The 26687-nt window shown below is 40.2% G+C and overlaps 1 protein-coding gene across 7 annotated transcripts in view; it reads right to left on the reverse strand.

The window, feature by feature from the left end:
* Positions 1 to 26687, reverse strand: part of LOC124777906 (stress-activated protein kinase JNK) — a 718838-nt gene that overhangs the window by 24591 nt on the left and 667560 nt on the right. For all 7 annotated transcript variants that reach the window (XM_047253456.1, XM_047253453.1, XM_047253458.1 and 4 more), the window contains one exon: positions 21369 to 21493. In XM_047253456.1, coding sequence (XP_047109412.1) covers positions 21369 to 21493 — 125 coding nt within the window. The remainder of the gene's footprint in view (positions 1 to 21368; positions 21494 to 26687) is intronic.

Below are 26687 nucleotides of genomic sequence, written 5' to 3' on the forward strand. Positions count from 1 at the left end.
AGAAAATCCCTGACCTCGCCGGGAATCGAACCCGGGAACCCGGGCGTGGGAAGCGAGAACGCTACCGCACGACCACGAGATGCGGGCCTTTTCTACTCAATCTTCTGCTGCCTTCACTATTTCATCTCTCAATGTAACCATACAGTAAAGCTACATGCCATTGGGAAAAAATTACCGCTGTAGTTTCACCTTGCTTTCAGCTGTTTGCTGTTTTGGTTGATGCTATAAGGCCAGTTCAGTCAATCATCCACTGTTGCCCCTGCAACTACTGAAAAGGCTCTCAACAGATGAGTGTTGTGGTTGCACCTATAGTATGGCTATCTGTGTCGCTGATGACCAAAGGTATCATGACCAAAATTTATTTCATATACATCTCTACACTAAATTTAATCTACATCTCTACACTAACAAAATGCAATAAGCAGCCATTTATCAGTTTTTTCCTCCTTCAGAACAGCAGCCAACAGCAGTCACTATTATTCTGACTAACTAGTGAAAATGTCAAGTATAAAATTCTCCCGACATTTCGTCTCCGACTCTGCGGGAGACATCCTCGGAGGTACAGTGGCAAACTGCGAAGAGAACTAGAGGAAGCGCTGATTATATAGGCAGTACAGAGGGCACCACTGTCGATCACGTGGCGTCGGCTATGAGATTGTCTCTGGTAATGCCAACATTCTCGATTGAAAGTAATCGATCGTCACGAGAATGTTGGCATTACCAGAGACAAACTCATAGCCGACGCCACGTGATCGACAGTGGTGCCCTCTGTACTGCCTATATAATCAGCGCGTTCTCGAGTTCTCTTCGCAGTTTGCCGCTGTACCTCTGAGGATGTCTTCCGCAGTCAGAGCCAAACGTCAGGGGAGAGTTTTATACTTCGGCCACGGCCTATCAGCCCAGAAGTTTTAAGTGAAGACAATACCAGCCGTGAAAGCCTACACTGTATAACCAGAGAGACTTTTATTTCAGCCAGTTATCGTTAGCTTCCTACCCCCATGAACCATGGACTTAGCCGTTGGTGGGGAGGCTTGCATGCCTCAACAATACAGATAGCCATACCGTAGGTGCAACCACAACCGAGGGGTATCTGTTGAGAAGCCAGACAAACATGTGGTTCCTGAAGAGGGGCAGCAGCCTTTTCAGTAGTTACAGGGGCTACAGTCTGGATGATTGACTGATCTGGCCTTGCAACATTAACCAAAACAGCCTTGCTGTTGTGGTACTGCGAATGGCTGAAAGCAAGGGGAAACTACAGCCATAATATTTCCCGAGGGCATGCAGCTTTACTGTATGGTTAAATGATGATGGTGTCCTCTTGGATAAAATATTCCGGAGGTAAAACAGTCCCCCATTCGGATCTCCGGGCGGGGACTACTCAAGAGGACGTCGTTATCAGGAGAAAGAAAACTGGCATTCTACGGATCGGAGCATGGAATGTCAGATCCCTTAATCGGGCAGGTAGGTTAGAACATTTAAAAAGGGAAATGGATAGGTTAAAGTTAGATATAGTGGGAATTAGTGAAGTTCGGTGGCAGGAGGAACAAGACTTCTGGTCAGGTGAATACAGGATTATAAATACAAAATCAAATAGGGGTAATGCAGGAGTAGGTTTAATAATGAATAAAAAAAATAGGAGTGTGGGTAAGCTACTGCAAACAGCATAGTGAACACATTATTGTGGCCAAGATAGACACGAAGCCCATGCCTACTACAGTAGTACAAGTTTATATGCCAATTAGCTCTGCAGATGACGAAGAAATTGAAGAAGTGTATGATGACATAAAAGAAATTATTCAGGTAGTGAAGGGAGACGAAAATTTAATAGTCATGGGTGACGAATTCGAGAGTAGGAAAAGGGAGAGAAGGAAACATAGTAGGTGAATATGGATTGGGGCTAAGAAATGAAAGAGGAAGCCGTCTGGTAGAATTCTGCACAGAGGATAACTTAATCATAGCTAACACTTGGTTCAAGAATCATAAAAGAAGGTTGTATACATGGAAGAACCCTGGAGATACTAAAAGGTATCAGATAGATTATATAATGGTAAGACAGAGATTTAGGAACCAGGTTTGAAATTGTAGGACATTTCCTGGGGCAGATGTGGACTCTGACCACAATCTATTGGTTATGAACTGTAGATTAAAACTGAAAAAATTGCAAAAAGGTGGGAATTTAAGGAGATGGGACCCGGATAAACTGACTAAACCAGAGGTTGTACAGAGTTTCAGAGACAGCATAAGTTAACAATTGACAGGAATGGGGGAAAGAAATACAGTAGAAGACGAATGGGTAGCTCTGAGGGATGAAGTAGTGAAGGCAGCAGAGGATCAAGTAGGTAAAAAGACAAGGGCTAGTAGAAATCCTTGGGTAACAGAAGAAATATTGAATTTAATTGATGAAAGGAGAAAATATAAAAATGCAGTAAATGAAGCAGGCAAAAAGGAATACAAAAGTCTCAAAAATGAGATCAACAGGAAATGCAAAATGGCTAAGCAGGGATGGCTAGAGGACAAATGTAAGGATGTAGAGGCTTATCTCACTAGGGGTAAGATAGATACAGCCTACAGGAAAATTAAAGAGACCTTTGGAGATAAGAGAACCACTTGTATGAATATCAAGACCTCAGATGGAAACACATTTATAAGCAAAGACGGGAAAGCAGAAAGGTGGAAGGAGTATATGGAGGGTGTATACAAGGGCGATGTACTTGAGGACAATATTATGGAAATGGAAGAGGATGTAGATGAAGATGAAATTGGAGATACAATACTGCATGAAGAGTTTGACAGAGCACTGAAAGACCTGAGACGAAAGAAGGCCCCCGGAGTAGACAACATTCCATTAGAACTACTGACGGCCTTGGGAGAGCCAGTCCTGACAAAACTCTACCATCTGGTGAGTAAGATGTACGAGACAGGCGAAATACCCTCAGACTTCCAGAAGAATATAATAATTCCAATCCCAAAGAAAGCAGGTGTTGACAGATGTGAAAATTACCGAACTATCAGTTTAATAAGTCACAGCTGCAAAATACTAACGCGAATTTTTTACAGACAAATGGAAAAACTGGTAGAAACCGACCTCGGGGAAGATCAGTTTGGATTCCGTAGAAATGTTGGAACACGTGAGGCAATACTGACCTTATGACTTATCTTAGAAAATAGATTAAGGAAAGGCAAACCTACGTTTCTAGCATTTGTAGACTTTCAGAAAGCTTTTGACAATGTTGACTGGAATACTCTCTTTCAAATTCTAAAGGTGGCAGGGGTAAAATACAGGGAGTGATTGGCTATTTACAATTCGTACAGCAACCAGATGGCAGTTATAAGAGTCGAGGGACATGAAAGGGAAGCAATGGTTGGGAAGGGAGTGAGACAGGATTGTAGGCTCTCACCGATGTTATTCAATCTGTATATTGAGCAAGCAGTAAAGGAAACAAAAGAAAAGTTTGGAGTAGGTATTAAAATCCAGGGAGAAGAAATAAAAACTTTGAGGTTCGCAGATGACATTGTAATTTTGTCAGAGACAGCAAAGGACTTGGAAGAGCAGTTGAACGAAATGGAAAGTGTCTTGAAAGGAGGATATAAGATGAACATCAACAAAAGCAAAACGAGGATAATGGAATGTAGTCGAATTAAGTCAGGTGATGCTGAGGGAATTAGATTAGGAAATAAGACACTTAAAGTAGTAAAGGAGTTTTGCTATTTAGGGAGCAAAATAACTGATGATGGTCGAAGTAGAGAAGATATAAAATGTAGACTGGCAATGGCAAGGAAATCGTTTCTGTAGAAGAGAAATTTGTTAACATCGAGCATAGATTTAAGTGTCAGGAAGTCGTTTCTGAAAGTATTTGTATGGAGTGTAGCCATGTATGGAAGTGAAACATGGACAATAAATAGTTTGGACAAGAAGAGAATAGAAGCTTTCGAAATGTGGTGCTACAGAAGAATGTTGAAGATTAGGTGGGTAGATCATGTAACTAATGAGGAGGTATTGAATAGGATTGGGGAGAAGAGAAGTTTGTGGCACAACTTGACTATAAGAAGGGATCTGTTGGTAGGACATGTCCTGAGGCATCAAGGGATCACAAATTTAGCATTGGAGGGCAGCGTGGAGGGTAAAAATTGTAGAGGGAGACCAAGAGATGAATACACTAATCAGATTCAGAAGGATGTAGGTTGCAGTAGGTACTGGGAGATGAAGGAGCTTGCACAGGATAGATTAGCATGGAGAGCTGCATCAAACCAGTGTCAGGACTGAAGACCACAACAACAACAACAACAACATCATTATCTTGTTTCATGGGTGTACCCAACCTGCAGTAACAACTGCTTGAGTATTTAGTAGGAGTTTGTAAAAAAATTCCTCCTCTTCGACAGCTGCCACGCATTCCATACCAAGAAGTCACTTCTGTATAGCCTAGCCACCCATAGTTGTCGCATCTGCATTGACAAGCAGTCCCTCTCAAAATATACTGAGGGTCTCACTAAAGTCTTCACTGACCGTAATTATTCTCCCAACTTTGTACAAAAACAAATCTCTCTTGCCTTAACTTTCCAGTGTCCCATCACCTCCCAAAATCCCACAGTCCAGCCACAAAGGAGCATTCCCCTTGTAACTCAGTACCACCCAGGATTGGAGCAACTGAATTACATTCTCCACCAGGTTTTCGATTACCTCTCGTCGTGCCCAGAAATGAGGAATGTCCTGCCCACTATCATTCCCACCCCTTCCACAGTGGTATTCCGCCATTCACTGAACATACACAATATACTTGTCCATCCTTACACAACGTCTGATCTCAATCCCTTAACTCGTGGCTCATACCCCAGTAATAGACCTAGATGCAAGACCTGTCCCATACATCCTCCCACCACCACCTACCCCAGTCCGTTCACTAACATCACCTATCCCAAAAAAAGCAGGGCTACCTATGAAACTAGTCATGTGATCTACAAGCTAAGCAGCAACCACTCTGCTGCAGTCTATGTAGGCATGACAACCAACAAGCTGTCTGTCCGCATGAATGGCCACTGACAAACTGTGGCCAAGAAACGAGTGTACCACCTGTGACGAAGCAAGCTGTGATATTTTTACTTCCCCTCTTGTTTTGCCATCTGTCTACTTAACTTCATTTTTTTTTCAAATTTAAGTAACTACCATTAACATACGTGAATATAATCTGCATTTCCATAAAAGAGAAAGATTGGCCCTCAGTTTTAAAGTGCATAACACCAGATCTAATTTTGTGCTGAGTTTTATGTATGTAATTGATTTTCTAATTTATATTGACTATTCCTAGTTAGTATCTTTTGTTATAGGGTGAAACTGCCAATTGTTTCGTAACTTAAATTCTATTGTTGACTTATAAACAAACATAAATTTTGTACTGATTATAAACATTTGGAGGAACAACTAATAGTATTCTTCCAAGTATTTATTTGGCTCTATTTGAAAACATGTTAGCAAAGCCAGCCCTTAATTAATTCCAAAGTAATTAATAGTTTTTTCAGAAATATTGTTTGCATAACTAAATATGTTAATTTCATCATTTAAACAAATACTTCGGCCTAAACCTTTAAGACATTGCTGAAGGGAACGAATTTTCCAAGGTATTCAGTTAATTTAATGAGTTAAGTTTTAATTGTAATTTCTCTAAATTTAACTTCGAACAATGTGTAGTGTCAGTACCTGTTATTGTGAATATATATAGGGTGGTCCATAGATAGTGAACAGGCCAAATATCTCGTGAAATAAGCATCAAACGAAATAACTACAAAGAACGAAACTCATCTAGCTTGAAGGGGGAAACCAGATGGCGCTATGGTTGGCCCGCTAGCTGGCGCTGCCATAGGTAAAATGGATATCGACTGCGTTTTTTAAAATAGGAACCCTTATTTTTTATTACATATTCGTGTACTACGTAAAGAAATATGAATGTTTTAGTTCGACCACTTTTTTTCGCTTTGTGGTAGATGGCGCTGTAATAGTCACAAACGTATAAGTCCGTGGTATCACGTAACATTCCGCCAGTGCGGACGGTATTTGCTTCGTGATACATTACCCATGTTAAAATGGACCGTTTACCAACTGCGCAAAAGGTCGATATCATGTTGATGTATGGCTATTGTGATCAAATGCTATGTATGCTGCTCGATATCCTGGACGACATCATCGAAGTGTCCGGACCGTTCGCTGGATAGTTACATTATTTAAGGAAACAGGAAGTGTTCAGCCACATGTGAAACATCAACCATGACCTGCAACAAATGATGATGACCAAGTAGATGTTTTAACTGCTGTTGCATCTAATCCGCACATCAGTAGCAGACAAATTACACGAGAATCGGGAATTTCAAAAACATCAGTGTTGAGAATCCTACATCAGCATCTATTGCACCCGTACCATATTTCTATGCACCAGGAATTGCATGGTGACGACTTTGAACATCATGTACAGTTCTGCCACAAGGCACAAGAGAAATTACGGGATGATGACAGATTTTTTGCACGCGCTCTATTTGGCAACGAAGTGTCATTCACCAACAGCGGTAACGTAAACCGGTATAATATGCACTATTGGGCAACAGAAAATTCACGATGGCTGCAACAAGTGGAACATCAGAGACCTTGGTGGGTTAATGTATGGTTTGGCATTATGGGAGGAAGGACAATTGGCCCCCATTTTATCGTTGGCAATCTAAATGGTGGAATGTATGCTGATTTCCTACGTAATGTTCTACCGATGTTACTACAAGATGTTTCACTGCATGACAAGATGGCAATGTACTTCCAACATGATGGATGTCCGCCATATAGCTCGCATGTGGTTGAAGCAGTGCTGAAGAGCATATTTCATGACAGGTGGATTGGTCACACATTCACCGGATCTGATGTCCCCGGAATTCTTTCTGTGGGGAAAAGTTGAAGGATATTTGCTATCGTGATCCACCGACAATGCTTGATGACACGCGTCAGCGCATTGTCAATGCATGTGCGAACATTATGGAAAGCGAACTACTCGCTGTTGAGAGGAATGTCGTTACACGTATTGCCAAATGCACTGAGGTTGATGGACATCATTTTGAGCATTTATTGCATTAATGTGGCATTTACAGGTAATCATGCTGTAACAGCATGCATTCCCAGAAATGATAAGTTCACAAAAGTACATGTATCACATTGGAACAACCGAAATAAAATGTTCAAACGTCCCTACATTCTGTATTTTAATTTAAAAAACCTACCTGTTATCAACTGTTCATCTAAAATTATGAGCCATATGTTTGTGACTATTACAGCGCCATCTATCTCAAAGTGAAAAAGTGGTCCAACTAAAACATTCATATTTCTTTACGTACTACACAATTATGTAATAAGAAATGGGGGTTCCTATTTTAAAAAACGCAGTTGAGATCCGTTTGACCTATGGCAGCGCCATCTGGTTTCCCCCTTCAAGCTAGACAAGTTTCGTTCTTCATAGTTTCTCCGTTTGATGCTTATTTCGTGAAATATTTGGCCCGGTCACGATCAATGGACCACCCTGTATACGGGCCCAATTTTTGGTCCCGACACAGTCAGTCCATGGCCGAGTTTCAGACAAGAACTTGTGTTTGTTAGAACAACAACAATGCAGCAAATTAACTGTGAAATAAGTGTAACACAATTAGGCCATGTGTTAAAACAATGACAGTATCCATTCAATACGTACCACAATATTCTACAAGACTTGGGTACAAGACTTGGGAACTGTATGGTTAGGTTTTAACTGCTCTTAGATGTACAACAGTAAACTATTTAAGCAATATGTGCATGTTCACTTGATGCCTGTTAATGAGGCTTACTGAATGTTAAACAATAGTGCACTGGCCATATAACTGTGTAATATTGGGGGGTTGTGAACAGTGAAAGTAAAAAACTGAGAAACACAAATGTGCACCTGTCGGCTACATCATTCAAAGTAGTCAGTGTTGTAGTTCCACACCCAATTTCTCAGCCAGTGTAGCAACACAGTATCTCAACACAGAGGACAAGTAACGAGGAAATAAAGTGGGTGAACTGTCACACACCCTGTTGCTGAGCACACTGCCAAACATGACATCCTTCATTTCAATTACTGCTTCACAGCCTGTGCCATATAGATCCTTCCCACCAACACCAGTTTTTCTGAATCACGCAGGTGGGAACTTTCCCTGCAAAGCATTCTACATTCCTGTAAGCCTCCTGGCCTCAACCTTCATTAGTCACTGTCATCACTCATCCAGCTCCTTCCCTGTTCCCATTCCAGCACTACACAGCCATCACTCCACCATCACACCCAGTCTTTTTATTTCTCTCTTTTTCCACTACTCCCCCCCCCCCACCCTACCCCTACCCCATCTCCCCTGCCCTCCGTCTAACCTGCAGCACTTCACTGCCCGCCACCCCCACCATACTATCCCTCCCCCTCCAGCCCCATCCCCCTCCTTACCACCAGCTAGCCACCACTCCCATCATGCACTGGTACTACTGCTAACAGTGTGGTTCCAGTTGCCTGAAACTGCAGTTGTGTATGAGAGATGTGTGTGTGTGTGTGTGTGTGTCTGTGTGTGTGTGTGCACGCATCATCTATTGTTGACGAAGGTCTTAATGGCCAAAAGCTTTAATTGTGAGAGTCTTTTTGTTGTGCCTATCTGCTAAGTGTGACAAGACTGACTGATTATCTGTGTGTACTGTTTGGTACAAGCTGCATTGATGAAATTACAGGTAAGTGTTGGTTAACAACAGGCTGGGTAGTTCTACAGACTGTAACAAAATCAGCCGACAATTTCATTGAGGTGTTTGCATCAAATTTACTAACAGCTGCTACTACCACACTCATGTATCACCCAGCAACAGTCACAGTTCTTTAAAATCACTAAAGAAGAACTCAAAGTAAGCAAATATCTCGTTGTTTGTGATTTTGCAGATAACTGCTCCTTCACCATTCAGGACCAAGTACACAGACTTCATTGGAATAGTTCACAGATTACAATTCCCTCATTGTTGTTTACTACATACACACAAATACTAATGAAATACACCATGTGTGGAAATGTCTGACTGCCTTCAGTGCAATACAGCGTGTGTGTATTCTTTCCAGTGCAATTTCACCCATTTCTTAAAATGTCACTTTCCCACTCCAAAGCACTTTTTATTACTTTCCATACATGGATGTGCTACCCACTACAAAAACAGAAAGAATTTCAAGAATCTGTCATACCATGAGGAAGATTTTGCTGTCTCAGCAGAATGGCATTTTATTATTATTACTTTTTTTTTGTTACAGCACAGTGTAAAGGACCTCATGATGAGGTTGCAAGGTTGCCAGCCTCTCGCGGCCTTATGAAAACCAACAGTTCTTTCAACCATCATCATCATCATCATCATCATTTAAGACTGATTATGCCTTTCAGCATTCAATCTGGAGCATAGTCCCCCTTATAAAATTCCTCCATGATCCCCTATTCAGTGCTAACGTTGGTGCCTCTTCTGATGTTAAGCCTATTACGTCAAAATCATTCTTAACCGAATCCATGTACCTTCTCCTTGGTCTACCCCGACTCCTCCTACCCTCTACTGCTGAACCCATGAGTCTCTTGGGTAACCTTGCTTCTCCCATGCATGTAACATGACCCCACCATCTAAGCCTGTTCGCCCTGACTGCTACATCTATAGAGTTCATTCCCAGTTTTTCTTTGATTTCCTCATTGTGGACACCCTCCTGCCAATGTTCCCACCTACTAGTACCTGCAATCATCCTAGCTACTTTCATATCCATAACCTCGACCTTATTGATAAGGTAACCTGAATCCACCCAGCTTTCGATCCCATACAACAAAGTTGATCGAAAGATTGAATGATGCACAGATAACTTAGTCTTGGTACTGACTTCTTTCTTGCAGAAGAGAGTAGATCGTAGCTGAGCACTCACTACATTAGCTTTGCTACACCTCGCTTCCAGTTCTTTCACTATGTGAAAGTTCTTTCAAAGGTGCAAAGAAAATGTTCCTTCATATGTCTTCCACTATGCGTCTCCACTATACATCAGTTTTCCATCACAATGAAGACATTGCCAAGCTGAAGGAACATTTAAAGAATACAAGGATGATTTCAGGCACCCAGAAGCTTCACTGTGTAATCCCTATTAATGAAGTTATAGTAAAAACAAAGACATACTGTGCTTCTTCAGTAAGCAGAGAAGAGTCAGTGATTGCTATGGTGAATGAAATGTTATTAACAGATATCCAGGGATTTGTTGTCTGTATGTATGGCAGTCATTGGTGAGTTTCCTATGTATTGCAACCTTATGAAGAAACACATGAAGTAAGGCCAATTTCTTGCATTCACAGGGACCATCTCCTGTCATTTGTGTTATCGCAAGATGTGACATTCTCATACCAACTGGAACGGCATTTAGTCTCTTTGGAGATTTGTAAGATGAGATTTTACCACGTTTCACTTCTTTTCTATTCAAGCCACGCTTTAAATGGTTTATAACACTATTAAATAATATAAACTATATTTTTGTACAACATTACCTACGAATTGTACATTTTAATAATTTGTGTTTCATATGTATGTGCTACCTTCTGCATTTTATAGTGTACTGATGCTGACAAAAATTTTTTTTTTGGCATGATACCTTTAGTGTGCCATCTTGATATTTACTATGTTTATAGAACACTGAAACAATACAATACATTTTTTCAAAAAAATTGAAGATGGGGTGTTTTGAGATATTCAATGTCAAAGGTTAAAGTCAGCTACCTCGAATATGAAAATTCTTAGAAACCCATCATGTTGCATAGCAATGTAAAGCTTTGCTCATTAGCTTTTCAACAGTAAAAGTGTCATTGCTGTATCTCTATTAGAACCAGAATTATAGTCATTTATGTTTAGACAGACACATGTAAATTTCACACAGTTTCCAAACTTTTGCAGCCCTGTAACTTTCTTCACAACTGTCATATACCTCCGTAAATTTGTAGCTTTCCATCTCTGTACGGACCATTGAATGCACCATATTTGAAAGAAACCTGAGATGGCCAGGTTGAAAACGTCACTTTTCTGTGTTGAACTGACACAGAATTACCCATATGCTTTAATTGGATCTCCAACATTGCTCATCTTCCATGGAACTTTGAAATGTTACAGTAAGCAGAGAGTAAGAAAACAAAGGACACTGTCAAGTGCACATCAATTATAAAAACACTCAAGTGATGCAAATGCATACAGTGTTCAATATTTTGGAACTTGATCTCCTTCATTGTCTGTGTTTCAGGGCTCTCAGTTCAAAAGCCCACATCCAAGCCACAAATGTGGACAGGGTCAGTGCACCACTGCCTTCTTCTTTGCCTGGAGACCAGAGCTAGCGAAGCCATGGATTCTGTTCCACCTCCATTGTGTTGGATCTTTCCTAGAAACACACTGGGTTGTCCTGCTGGACACTCACTCTGACTACCTGTATGTGGTACAGACGGGCAACCTGGATACATTCCACACAACCCAGGCATTACAGTGGATCTTGGCTGTGGAAGGTCTTCCTCGTGCCACTGTGACACGTGATGGTACCCACACTGCGGTTTAATATTTCTTCTCCTTCTGCATGACAAGGCATACAGTTCCCCAGCAGCATAACTAACAGGGCCATCATCTGCTTCATCCACACATCAAAGGATCAAAAGTGAAAGTTAGTGGCTGAGCACATTTGAGAGGACACTTTTCTCATGTTTCTCTCTGCTTAAAGAAGCACCGCCTTCCTATCCCAGGTGGCACTCCACCACCAGGACACCTTAAGTGTTACAGGCTTCCATCATGAGAAATGGCAGCTCACAATCAGGACCATAATCTCCAAGTCAGTGTCTCAGTTGGGACAGCCAGGAGACAAAACATCACTAGAACCTGACTGTGTCTCAGAATGGTTCTGCCTTACAGTCCTTGTAGCTCTTTTTCAGTCACATGTCCCAACAACGCATCTTCCCATGTGGGGGCATATAGATTTTCAACACAGTAGCATTGCTGGCACACGGCAATCACTGGCTCTGCCTGGATGTAGAGAAAAACAGCTTCATCTTGGAGGCCAGGACACAGCTGGACATTGTCCACAACTCTTGGTAACAACCAACAAAGAAGAGCCTTCCCCTCCCCCCTCCTGAAGGGAGGGGAGGGGGGGGGCTGTTGGATCATCCTTTTATGCCTTCTGTTTACGTTCCTGTATTTCAGGTTACCTGTACCAAAGGGAAGGCATTGAGCAGTAAGTCACAGTGGCTGTTCAACACAGGTCACCTTCGGTGAAGGACCTACTTTGCCACGCCTCCCACAGACTCCAACCAGGGATAATGATGGTATCACTTGGCCAGGAGAGCCAATGAGTGACAAGCTCTTTATCTCTAGCAGCAACAGTCAAACACATGGAGTCAATGTAGCCATTCACGTGATGTTATAAGCTGCAGAGAGAGTTGCAGTTGCATTCTGTAGTTTGATTCTACAATCAACAGTTGCAGTTATGGAGTTACCTGCCTGTGTTGTAGACTATTAAGAGCTGCCATCTGCCATGTCAGTAAGTAGACTTGCTACTGGAATCATCACAGCTGTAGTGCTGCATTGCCGTTAAGGACTTCGTCTCGGTAGGACATTATTAGAGTGATAATGAGACATTGACCAAGTTTCTGTTGTCTGCACCACAGTTCACGTCAAGGTATTTTGTGAGTTACAATAAATAAGAATTATTTTATTTGGACTAATTTATTTGTGTAGCAGTTTCAGAACACTACACTGGCACAGTCGTTTATAGTGATGTAGCTCACAGGAAGTAGAGAGCACATCACAGTAGTTTCAGAGTAACTTCCATCACAACATATCACAACAACATATCAGTGACTGAAATGACAGATATGCACTACATGTACAACCTAGCAAATAGCAATGGGGACGCACCACCTCAAATTTATGCTGCATGTTATGCTGGGAGGCAGCTGTCTTGAGGATAAATGTTTGTACAACTCCACTAGTGCTTGTGAAAGACAGACTTTTTTGAGAAGAGAGCTGCAGATGCTGGGAGGCTACACAATGCACTAATGCCTGAGCTCGAGGAACAAATTCTTCAGACTGTGGATGAAACTCCTAATTTTACAAGAACAACTGCAAAAATGAGAAGTCATTAATCACATGATGATCTGGAACATTCTGCATAAAAATCTGTACCTGTATCACGTTCAATAGCTGCACGGACTAAGAGAGGCAGGTTTTCAGCCAAGAACAGCTTTATGCCCATGCATGTTTGAGCAGTGTGCTGTGTCTGCAGTTCTCAACATGTACCTTACTCACTGGTGAGGATAGATTTTCATATGATGGATCTTCAATTATCATAAAAATCATGTCTGGGTTTACGAAAACCTTCATGAAGTCAGACAAGACAGACATCATCAGAGGTGCAGTCTCAATACGTGGGGTCAAATAATTCATGACCATCTCATTGGCCCTACTTCCTTCCACATTGTTTTTCCTGTCAAACATATCTGCGGTTTCTCAGACAACAATTGCTTCATTTACTGTCATTCAGGGAATGTGGTTTATGCACAATGGTGCTCCACTTCACTTTACATGTATAGTTTGCGAGTATCTTTGTTTTCCCCTGAGAACATTTAAAACCCTTGGTGTATTCAACTCCCACACTCATTGCTGAATTCCAAGGGAGTGTTTCCAAACTTGATTTTCCACCACGTACAGAGAAATATAGAACACAGGCTTAAGGGCGCAGGTGACCACTTAGGAAATTTTTTTAATGTATATGAATTTGATAAATATATCTTTTTTACGCCACAAATTAAAAACCCTTTCATACCTTCCTAACAAACTTTCTGTAATGTTTTGATGTCATGAATAAATGCTCACAGTTTGTGAGACACATTTTATACATCCCGTACAACAAATAATTTTTCTTTTTGTACAATTTAAGACTCGAAGATTCTGCTAACAACCAACCATCAGTCAAACAAAAAAAATTTAAATAATATAATTTCTCAGTAATTTTGATTTATTATATTTTATTATGAGTTCTGTTGAACCTAATAGCACTAGAGTTGCTAAGATATGGAACGCTCAGTGTTCTTACACCAATTAAAATCATTATTTTTTTTTATAAAATTTATGTAGATGGATACTGTAAGGTACAATACACTGAGGTGACAAAAGTCGTGGGATACCTCTTAATACTGTATCTGACCTCCTTTTGCCTGGCATAGGAGAAGTCCCCTGCAGAAATATTGAGCCATGCTGCCTCTATAGCCATCCATAATTGCAAAAGTGTTGCCAGTGCAGAATTTTGTGCACCTCTCAATTATGCCCCATAAATGTTTGATGGGATACACGGCTGGCAATCTGAGTGGCCAAATCACTCATCAAATTGTCCAGAATCTCTAACAATTTTGGCATAGTGATAAGGTGCATTGTCATCCATAAAAATCCATGATTGTTTGGGAACATAAAGTCCAACAAATGGCTACAAATGTCTCAAAGTAGCTGAACATAACCACTTCCAGTCAACAACTGATTCAGATGGAGTAGAGGACAAAGTCCATTCCACGTAAACACAGCACACACCATTTGGAGCCACCACCAGCTTGCACTGTGCCTTGTTGACAACCTGGGTCAATGGCTGTATGTGATGTGCACCATACTATAACACTACGATCAGATCTTGTCAACTGGAATCAGGACTCATATGACCAGGCCAGGGTATTCCAGTCATCTAGGATCCAATCAATACGGTCACAAGCCCAGGAGAGGCGTTGCACAGTGCGCTGTCCTGTTAACAAAGGCACTTGTGTCTGTCATCTTCTGCTGCAGCCCATTAACACCAAATTTCATCACACCGTCCTAGCAGATACGTTCATTGTACAGACCTCATTGATTTCCATGTTTATTTTACACAGTGTTGCTTGTCTGTTAGCACTGACAACTGTACACAAACATCCCTGCTCTTGGTCTGTGGTGAGAGGTAATGCCTGAAATTTACTATTCTCGGCACTCTCTTGACACTGTGGATCACAGATATTGAATTCCCTAACACTTTCCAAAATGAAATGTCCCAAGTGTCTAGCTCCAACTATCAGACCGTGTTTTAAGTCTGTTAATTCCTGTTATGTGGTCATACACACATCAGGAAACTTATTACATGAATCACTTGAGTACAAATGACAGCTCCGCCAATTCATTGCCCTTCTCCATCTTGTGTATGCAATACTATTATCATCTGTATAAGTGCATATTGCTAATCCATGACTTTCGTCACCTCAGCATATGGTAGATTCACAGTAGCACTCATATCAACTAATGGTACATCAAAATACCTGAAAATAAATAGGTAGTTCTACATAATATAACAAATACATCAGAATTAGTATTGTAGGGTAGTTCTTGCAGAATGTAAATATTTTGGGATTAGGGAGACCACTCACTGAAAAGTAGAAATGTAGAGTTGTCAATAAGCGCATACAAAAGAAAGAAGACTTGCTACCTTTCACTGTTAGCCCTGGATGAGATGGACGTGGGTGCCAGCTAGACTAACAGTGCCAATGTAATTTTTTGGCAGATAGTCTGGTTGTGATGGTGCTAGTGTTGGGTGTGGGAAGTGGAAAGGAGGATGGAGGGTGTGGAGAAAGTGGAATACCTGAGACTGAGGCCAGTATGGTAACAGGAGTGGACAATGCATTGCTAGGACATCTGTATAGTTCAGAGAAGCTGGCGGTGGAAGGAAGGATACAGCTGGCTCTGGTTGTCACAAAGCCATTGAAATTGAGCTTCCTGTGCTCAGCTGCATGTTGTGCCAGTGAGTGATTGACTTTGTTCTTGATGACAGTATGGTGATGTCCATTTATTCTGATGGACAGCTGATTAGACCAACATAAAAGGCTATGCAGTGTTTGCAGCAGAGTTAGTATGTGACATGGGTGTATTCACAGGTGGCCTGGCCTATGGTGAGGCAGGATAAGCCTATACCAGGGCTGGAGTAGGATGTGTTGGGAGGGTGGATTGGGTAGGTCTTGCACCTTGGTCTATCGTGATTCCTGCACCAAGTGATTGGAAAAGGAAGTGGCATATGCATAGACGAGGATGTTGTGTAGATTGGGTGGGTGACAGAACACCACTTTAGGAGGTTTGAGAATGATCTTGGGTAGAACGTCAATCATTTCGATGGAGGATGAGAGATAATCAAAGCTCTGGTGAAGGATATGGTTGATTTATTCTCTTCCAGGGTGATGAAGGGGCAGTACTTTGTTTCATTTCTTGGGTGGTGGGAGGAATTGGGGGGAGGGGGGGATGAGGGTGAGAATATAGCATGCAAAATCTGTTTGTGAACTAGGTTTGGAGGGTAGTGCCTGTCTGTGAAGGCCTTTGTGAGGCCTCCAGTATACTGGGCAAACAAGTTCTTGTCACTGCAGATACGTCATCCACACTGGTTATTGTGCTCCAACTGGAAGTATTTTGGCTCATGTTGTCCAACACTTCCAACCACTGCCCAAAACCTAACCTTTCGCATCAAAGATACGAACCATTTCCTTCACTGATTATCCAACATCCCCCCCATTTTACCTTCTCTATCCCCACTCACCACTGTTGATGCCACCTTCTAATACAACATCCCTTCTGCTCATATCTTGCCACAATCAAACACTATATCTCTCAATGTCCTTCAGACCCCAAATGCAACACTTAATTCCTTACATGCCTTACCAACTACATCCTGACCCACAATTACTTTTCCTTTGAAGAGAAGGTGTACAAACAAATCCATGGCACAGCACCAACACGGCACCCTCCTCTGCCAATCAGTTTATGGGTCTTCTGGAAGAAACCTTCCTAACCTGCAAAAACCCCAAATCATAAATATGGTTCAGGTTCACTGATGATATCTTCACGACATGGACTCAAAGCCAATACAACACACCTGCATTCCTTCACAACCACAACATATTTTCTCACTACTGCTTCACCTGGTTCTCCTCTACTCACAGTGCCATCTTCCTGGACATTGACCTCCACCTCCCTGATGGCTCAATCCACACCTCTGCCCACATTAAAACCACTAACCACCAATAGTACCTGAATTTTGACAGCTGCCATCCCTACCACACAAGAAGTCCCTCACATACATTGTAGCCACCCACAGGTGACGTATCTGCAGTGACAAGAACTCCCTTGCTCAGTATCCTAAAAGTCTCACAAAGGCCTTCACAGACAGCAATACCAACCCCCCCCCCCCCCTCCCACACACACCCAGTCCACAAACAGGTTTTGCATGCCACTTTCTCACAACCCCCTCCCACCCAATCCTCCCACCACTTCCAAGAAACAAAACAAAAAAATGCCCCCACATCACCCTGGAGTAGAGCAACTGAACCTTATCCTTTGCCAGGGCTTCAAATATCACTCATTATACATTGAAATGAGGGACATCCTACCCAAGACCCATCCTACCCATCCTGAAGTGGTGTTCCATCACCCACCCTACCTACACAGCATCCTTGTCCATTCCTATGCTTCTTCCATTCCCAATCCCTTGCCAAAGGAATCACTATGGACCAAGGTGCAAGATCTGCCCAATTCACCCAGCCAGCCATCTCCTACTACAGTCCTGTCACAAGCTTAACTTACCCCATCATAGGCCAGGCCACCTGTGAATGCAGCCATGCCATACATAAATTCCACTGCAAATACTGCATAGTCTTTTATGTTGGTCTGGCTATCAACTAGCTGTCCACCAGGATGAATGGTCACCACTGTACTGTTGCAAGAACTAGGTTGTCCAACTGAAGGCATAACATGCAGCTGAGCACAACATGCTCAACTTCTGTGGTTGCTTCACAAGGCAAGTCATGTGTATCCTTCTCATCACCACCATCACTTCTTTGAACTGCGCAGGTGGGAGTTGTCCTTGCAACACATCCTCCACTCCTGGAATCATTGTGGCCTCTGTCTTAGGTAACTCACTGTCTCCACATCCTCCACCCAGCAATTTCTCCTTCCTTTGTCCTATCGCCCCTCCCAGTTCACATTCCCACATCACCTCCAGCATGTGGCGCTTCCCAACAGCCACTTTAATCATGCCAGCCCATATATCTGCTACCCCTTCCTCCCATGTCCCTAGCCAGCAAATCAGCCACCTCCCTCTGAGGCACTAGCCACCCACCCCCAGTCCATCTCCCTGCCACCCACGTCCCTCTGTCCATCTCAACTGACACTATCCACACCACAAACTGCCCGACTGCTGAAAATTGTTAGTGTAGTCAGCACCCCATGTAGGGCCATAGGCGAGTGATTGAGAATGTGTGGTTTTTTTTTTTTTTTTTTTTCTCTAACTCATCACAGGATAACTCCAAAAGCTAGCATGTTCCCTTTCTTTTGTAAGTGTCTTCAGCAAACTAAACATTTTTCCATTTTCGGTGAATGGTCTCCTTAATCCTAAAGTACTCCAGAATTAGTGTTTATGCATTCACTATGAGTTATGCATATCTCAATATTTGAAAATCAACATATCATCTTCTCTGACAAAACATTATTTATATTAATGCTTACACTAATGGGAAAAACCAGTTATAGAAAAGAACTACATATTTGCTTGTTCACTTATGCTAAAAAGTTCATTAAATGACTAGAATGAATTTTGATCTTGTACTGTGGTCATGATATGAAAAGTGAGAAGGTTTTATTTATGAAACACTCAAGGGAAAAGGTGTATGAAATTTTAATGTAAAAGTCTGTAGTTCACAGAACAGATTCCTGCAAAAATGTATCATCAGATGAACACAATTCTTAATGCATGTAACTTTTTTCTGAGGAAAAAAGAAATTGCCAATGGCTTCCTCTCAAAGGTGATGCTGTAAGACAACAATATATGGAAATATTGAAAGTAAGCTGCTCTGATGGATTCCTTAAGTACAAATGATGCAATTGTGCAGAAGCCAAAGTTTGCAGAATTATGTCTTCTTGCTAGATCTGGGACATGGCAGGATCAATTTACAGGTTTTCTGCTGTTTTTTATCCACTGAAATTACCCACTGTAGTGTAACAGAGTGGGAGGAAATTTATAAATACGGTGGAACTTCTAAAGAAGACCACTCCTTTAAACCGACCCCCTCTCTAAACAACCATATTTTTAAGGAACTGAAATAAACTACCATAAGATCAATGCATCTTTATCCCCTTTAAGATGACCACTACTTTTCTGGACCAAATACCACTCTTTAACTGACAACGCCCTCCCTTTAATGCAACCACAAACAATCATAGAAGGGAGAATTACAATAGTGTATCACTGAAGGTTTCTCGTTGACAATGTGACAAAACCATCTAAAATTTCATTGTCATTTGTACTTCTAATAGCAAACAGTTCTGATTTTTCCTCTGTAGTGAACAGTTATGGCTACCTCAAATAAAAGAGAACTTGTTCTTTCACTAGAACAACAAATTTCTGTTACTAGAGAGAGCGAAAAAGGAAAATCTCAGCATCAGTTAGTGAGTGAGTTGACCCGTGGAAAAAATCAAATACAGAATACAATTGCAAATTGCAAAGTGTATGTTAAGAATGTGAACGTAACGACAACGAAAATTCGAAGAAAAGATGGAGTCAACCATTTGACAATGTCCTAACTGGAAGTTGAGATTTACTATAATTACAAGTTGCTATTGAGATAGTTACATTTACAACATGGATGAAACTGGTCTATTTTTTTTTAAAGCTGTACCAGACAAAACACTAACTGTTAAGGGTGATCAGTGCAAAGGAGGAAAAATGGCAACACAAATGTTAACGATCAGTCTTCGTGCTAACCTCTGCAGTGAAAAGGAAGAAATCATCCATGGTGCTTGCTGTATCTTGGCTAAAAATGCGCGAATGCTGGGTGACATTTTTCATTCTTGACTGAAGAATGTAAATTCAAAAATGAGCATTCATAAACATAAAAAAATAGTTTCCATGATAATACATCGCATCACTGCAGCAAAAAATTATCAAATGTTGAAACAATTTCTTTTTCCTGCCAATACAACATTGTGTGTTCAGGCTCTTAACCAAAGAGTGATCTGGTCTTTTAAATTACATTATTGAAAGAATCTTCTGCATTCATAGTTGCAAAAATCGAAAATGCCACATCTGTGCATGACCTACCTACGTCTGTGACCTTACGTGATGTCTGCTGGATTAAAAGTGAGTGCAATGGAGTGGAAAATGACAATTAGAAAATGGTTCATTAATTCTGGTTTTCAAGCTTCACAAGACATGGACGCTGTAGAAAGTAGTGATGAATCAATAAACATCCTCAATCACATGTGCGAAGCCGCCAAAACTTAACTGTACATTTCTACAGTGAACAAAGAAATTTACTGCTTCAATTGTGGTGATAATTGGTAACATGTCATCACAGAAATGAACCCAGATCCTCAGTGTAGTGACAACCAAACCAGTGTAGTGAAGATGACACAATTCCTGTAGAGGCAATCCCATTAGGCAATGCCTTAGAGGGTATTGCTACACATAAGTCCCTTGCATCTGAGCTTTCCAACCAAAAACTGATGTACTTACTATAACAGGTGGAAAAGGAATAGGATACTTTAACTGTAAACAAATGTACGAAAAAGTGTGTGCAGATGATAATTAGATACGTACCATATTGTTATTACAGTTATTAAAACATTATAAGAACTTGTTTTTCAATGTATCAGTTGTTGTCACTAACTGTGTTTGAATGATTATGTCCAGCTTCATATTTTACCTTCATCACTATTTAAGAAGACCATACCCTCCATACAACCACTTTCTCACAAAAATTCAAGTGGTTGGCTTCATTGGTTTCAGTGTATAAGAAACAGCATGGGACCCGGCATTGACCTTCATAGCCCCACTAAATGAAGCTGGAACACAATTACAATTAGTAATTGTTCCACTCTGCTTCCTATCTGTTACATGAGACTTAATCCCTATTCCAATTATTCAATTTAACTCACAGAACTGTTTTATTTAGCAGGTCACATAGGATACCAACCTCTGCCAAGTGGTTGTTACAAGACTGCACAATTTTATTGGTGAAAGACAAAATAGCGTCATCTATTAATAGGCCTTGCCAGAAACTAAACTGACATTTGTTGAGAATGTTGTGGATGTTCAGGTAATCAAAAATAAGCCTGGGCAGTATTTTTTTACATCAGTTTTTTGCCTTTTCTTGAAAGTGATTTCACATATTCATATTTTAATAAAAGGGGGACAGTGCCTTGACGTAGGGACTCATTAAATATGTGACACAGGACTGCACTTATATATTCATGATAGTAAGTATTCAATACTTACAGCATTTACTTCTCCTTCATCATACCACACATTGATATATGGGTGTAAAAGAGCTTCATCAACTGATATCCGCTTTTCAGGGTCAATTACAAGCATGCCTGACAGCAAATCCCGAGCTTGACTTGCTGTAATTAAACAGACAATACAAAACTAAAAACAATGAATAAATAGGGCAACAAGTTACACTGTTCATATGTTAGGCTATGTTACTATGAGAAAAACACTTATTAAGCAAGCGGTAAGCAGACAAAAAAATTGAGGATGTCAGTATACCTGCAGTTAGAATTGCAGGTTTCTTCCTCCCAATAAGAAATGAAAGAGCTGGAGGAAACAAACAGGAGGATGCATACAGTTTAATACCACACTGACATTGAGGACGTTTGTTGAAAAAGCAGAGCCAGCTTTAAGGTGACTGCACAATCACTATAATACCTACACGAGAAAGAACAGTGGACATCAATGGGAAATGTAAAAAAATAAATACTTCTTATATATATATAATGCACCACATCTGGATTAACAAGGATTTACACCAATACAGCTTTCATGAAGATTGTTCATTTGTTATCTGAAAAAAATCAGTAATTTCTGTACGTGTTGATTAAAATGGCCACACTAATAAATAGAGGAAATATTCCATGGTCCAATGTCCTGGCATACTGGATATTACTGTATTAAGGCAAAGTAACTTCACCCGAAGCTCTGAAGCTACACTAGCTTACACAACATGTCCCACTACATTTTCTGCTTCTACGGTATTGTTTTTCTTATTCAACGGAAGTACATAAGCGTGATAAACAGAATAGAGAGTAGTCACAAATAGAACACAAAAATACATATTATTTTTAACTATCATACTATCCAACAGCTCACTCATTCAGAAGTTGATGAAACAAGCTGTCAGGCCTTCCTTATTTGCCTCTGATAAAGTGTTTCTAATTCAAAATCACTGAGAAAAATTATGGCATTTGATTTTTTCCTTGTGTCCTAAAACTTAAGGATGCCTGATTTCCCCCTCATCTGACTATAGGCTGATATTACAATTTCTGTTTTAATTTCAATTAAATATATGGCCTATGCCAGAATATTTTATGCAACAACAACAAATTATTATTATGTAGATGTAGATGCAGATGTAAATTATGTTAAAGTCTCCAGTCTAAAGACAGGTGTCATGCAGCTCTCCATGTTAATTTACGCTTTGCAAGTCTCATCATCTTCGCACAACTATAGCAATCTACATACATTTAAACATGCTTACTAAATTTGAGCTGTGGTCCCCACAATTTTCACCCTCCGCTTTACACTTTTGTACAACACTGCACTCCATATATTTTATAATTCTCTCTACTTTGACCACCATAATTTATTTTGGTACCCAAGTAGCAAAGCTCGTATACTATTTTTAGAGTCTCCTTTCTTAATCTAATTCCCTCAGTATCAACTGACTTAATTCAACTGAATTCTATTAAACATGTTTTACTCCTGTTGACGTTTATCTTAAACCTTCTTGCCAAGATGCATCCATTCGACAGCACTTCCAAGCCACCTCTAGCGAAATTACAATGTAATCAGCAACCATTGAAGACTTTATTTATTCACTCTGAACTTTTACTCGTTTCCAAATTTCTCTTTGGTTTTCTTCATGACTTGCTCAGTATATGAACTGAACAATGCAGGGGACAGATTACACCAATGTCTCGCTTCCTTGCCAACCACTTCTTCCCTTTCATGTCCTTAAATGCCAATAACTGCAAACTGGCTTTGCATTAGTTTTAGATAATCTACTGCATCCTGCTACCTTCAGAATTTCACAGAATGTATTCCAGTCATCATTTTTTGAAAGCTTTCTCCAAGTATACAAGTGCTATAAATGTATGTTCGCCTCTCTTCAACCTAAAAAAGGTTGTAGGATCAATATTGCCTTGCGTATTCCTACATTTCTCTATAACCCACAGTAATCTTCTACTAGATCGACTTCTACCACCTTTTCCATTCTTCAGTAAATAATTCTTGCCAGTATTTTGCAGTTGTGTATTATGAGACTTATGGTTTGGTGATATTCACATCTTTCATCTCCTGTCTTCCTTGGAAAAAGGGTTATTACACTCATACCTAAGTCTGAGGGTATTTCGCCTCCTTCATATACATGGTGTTCCATGTATGACACCTGGGGCAAGCCAACAACTCTGACAGCAGGTTTACCAGCTGTTGCCCCTGTATCTGCAGAAAAACAGCTCCATGCACTTACTCTGACTTGAGCATTAACAATGATGCAATTTGACTAAATTAAGCACATTTTAATTTGAAGCAGGAGCTCACAATGATGCTCTTCTGTTTCAAGAGCTGTCTCACAACTTCTGAACACATTGTTAAACACATGATGAATTTAAGCTGCCGAAATTTGGGAAATGGTAAGTCAAACCCTGTATTCTAGCTCTTCAAGTGTAAAGGGATTGTTTACATTGACATTATCTTTTAATCATTTTAACTGATTCGACTGTGGGTTCTTCGTGACAATTTTATATTGTCTTAACTAAGAGTTTAGTTGATGCTTAGCTTTTAATGTTACCCAAAGATAAAAATTGTAGCAGCAGTAACCAATCTAACAACTACACCAGACACTTGTAGTCTTATATAGCCATTGCTGACCACAGCATCATATTCTCCGTGTTTACATAACTCTGAATTTGAACAGACATGCCAATACCATTTTCTTTGGCACATCAGTGTATCTTGAAAACCAGGGGAAATACTTTAATATGGCTCGCTTTCCCAAGTACCTCAATAATTCTGTGGGAATGTCATTACTGCAAGAGCTTTGTTTCAACTAAGGCCTGTAAATGCTCTGTCGAATTCTTCTTGCACTATCAAACAATAGAAAATCCAGGATGGAATGTAACAATATTATGAGAAGGAAAGTTGCCACTCACCATATAGCAGAGATGCTGAGTTGCCGGTAGGACAACAAAAAGATTTTCACACATAAAGCTTTCAGCCAATGGCCATTGTCAAAAACACACACACACACACGATTGCAGTCTCAGGTAACTGAAACACACTGCAAGCAGCAGCACTTCTTGCACTATCTTATTTCTCATCTTATTTTCTTTCCTCTTCCATTTCTATAATATCGTTGTTAAGTGCATTCCCCTTGTACCATCTTCCTGTATGTCATTCCATCTGGAAGCTTTCTCTTCTTTGTTTAGTGAGCTCTTGATATTTACGTGGTAGCTTCTCTTTTCTCCGAAGTTGTCTCTAACTCCACTTTTCCCAACTCAAGGGTGCTTTTACAGCATTGCAATTGTCCCTAGCCAGATCTGCTTAGGCATTTTGTGCTTTCCTGCTTAGGCATTTTATAAATGTTTGTATTCCCTCCTGCCAGTTTCTTTTTTTTCCCCGTCAATTAAATCCAACACCTCACGTGTTACCTAAGGATTTTTACTGGGCCTTGTCTTCTTGCCTATTTGATCGTCTGTGGCCTCCATTATTTCATCGCTCAAAGCTAACCATTTGTCTTCCACTGTATTTCTTTCCCATGTGCCAGTCAATCTTCTTCATCTAAAGCTCCCTTTCAAACTCTCAACAACTTTTTTTTTAACTTATTCAGGACCGACCACTTCAATTCTCTACCTTTCTGAAATTTCTGTGGTTTTAATCTGCAGTTCCTAAGAAATCAATTATGGCCAGAGTACACACCACCTGCCTCTTAAAATCTTTTACAGTTTAAGACCTGGTTTTGAAATTACCATACATCCAAAACCTTCTGGTGTCCCCAACTGTCCTCCATGTATACAACCATCTTTCATAATTCTTAAACCATCATCATCAACATCATCATCATCATCACTGTCGTCATCATTTTCCTCCCTGGTGGCCAACAAAGGAGTACTGCCAATTTTCTCACTCAAGCTCTCACATTCGCAATGTAAATGGTTAGGAATGATCAAGAGCTACTAGCAGTTTATGAAACAGTATATTACTTCCAGCAAGACATCAAAAGATACCCTCAAGACTATTTACACGTACCACCATCTATTTGCTGACTGTCTGGTTTCGGACCTTGGATTATGTTGCACAGTTTGTCACCAATATTTGATATCCGAAAGGTCTGGAAAACATCGTGGCATATTACTTCTCACAAATCAACGACATATTTGTTCTTTTCTTTTCTTCCAATACTCTTTCATCCGTTCACTATGTTTTTTCTTTCTGTGTTCTGACAACTTGACACCAATTTACTTTTTTCATTCTCCATGATAGAATCCTCGCATATGCAGTAATTGTTCCATAAATGCTTTTCTGTCAGCTGTTTCTTCAACTTTTATATTGTATTTTTCTAAATATTTTCTTCCTTCATGGATCCAAGTTCTTCTTGACTTTTTATTCTACAAATATTTGAAGATCTTTTTTAGTTAATTTTCTGTCTTCCATTCAAAATAAATGTCTAAAAAATATCAGTCTTCTTTTTCTCATTACGTCTGGTTTTTTTTTCCGGTCACCGTAGTTGTAGCATATATATATTATGATTAATGAAATATTTTCATTTTTTTTACCTTGCAGTTAAAAGTAATGAAAGTGCTCAGTTCAAAAATGGTTCAAATGGCTCTGAGCACTATGGGACTTAACAACTATGGTCCTCAGTCCCCTAGAACTTAGAACTACTTAAACCTAACTAACCTACGGATATCACACAAACCCAGTCATCACGAGGCAGAGAAAATCCCTGACCCCGCCGGGAATCGAACCTGGGAACCCGGGCGAAGTGCTCAGTTATCACGTAATGTAAATGACTTCCTTGGTTTATGTTTACGAGCCATTATTGTAGCTTTGATTCATTTCTCTTAATTCCTAAGTCACCTAATTATATCAAGGTCTGGAGTAATATAAAAAAAAATAAAAAAAATAAAAAAAATTTAAAAAAAGGTTGGGGGTGGGGGTGCAATAGGCACAGAAAATTCAAATGTGATTATCATGACTTCTGTGATATTTATAGTAGTGAACATGGGAGATTGCATGAAATGATTACATATTAATTATATTACGAAAAGGATAGTTGCTACTCACCATATAGCTGAGATGATGGGTCGCAGATAGGCCCAACAAAAAGACTGTCACAAAACAAGCTTTCAGCCAACAATGGCATGATTTTACATACTAATTAGTGCAATACATTTTATAAAAATATGGAGGAAGTAATGGAAAGAAAGGCATATGGTCGAAGTTAGCATGTATTTGGGGATATATTGACCGACCTATACTTCCATCATGACTGACAACTACCATTCTATCTGTGGTCAATATATCAAAAACACAATG

The sequence above is a fragment of the Schistocerca piceifrons genome, chromosome 2 (genome assembly GCF_021461385.2).
Source record: "Schistocerca piceifrons isolate TAMUIC-IGC-003096 chromosome 2, iqSchPice1.1, whole genome shotgun sequence".
Taxonomy (NCBI): Eukaryota; Metazoa; Arthropoda; class Insecta; order Orthoptera; family Acrididae; genus Schistocerca; species Schistocerca piceifrons.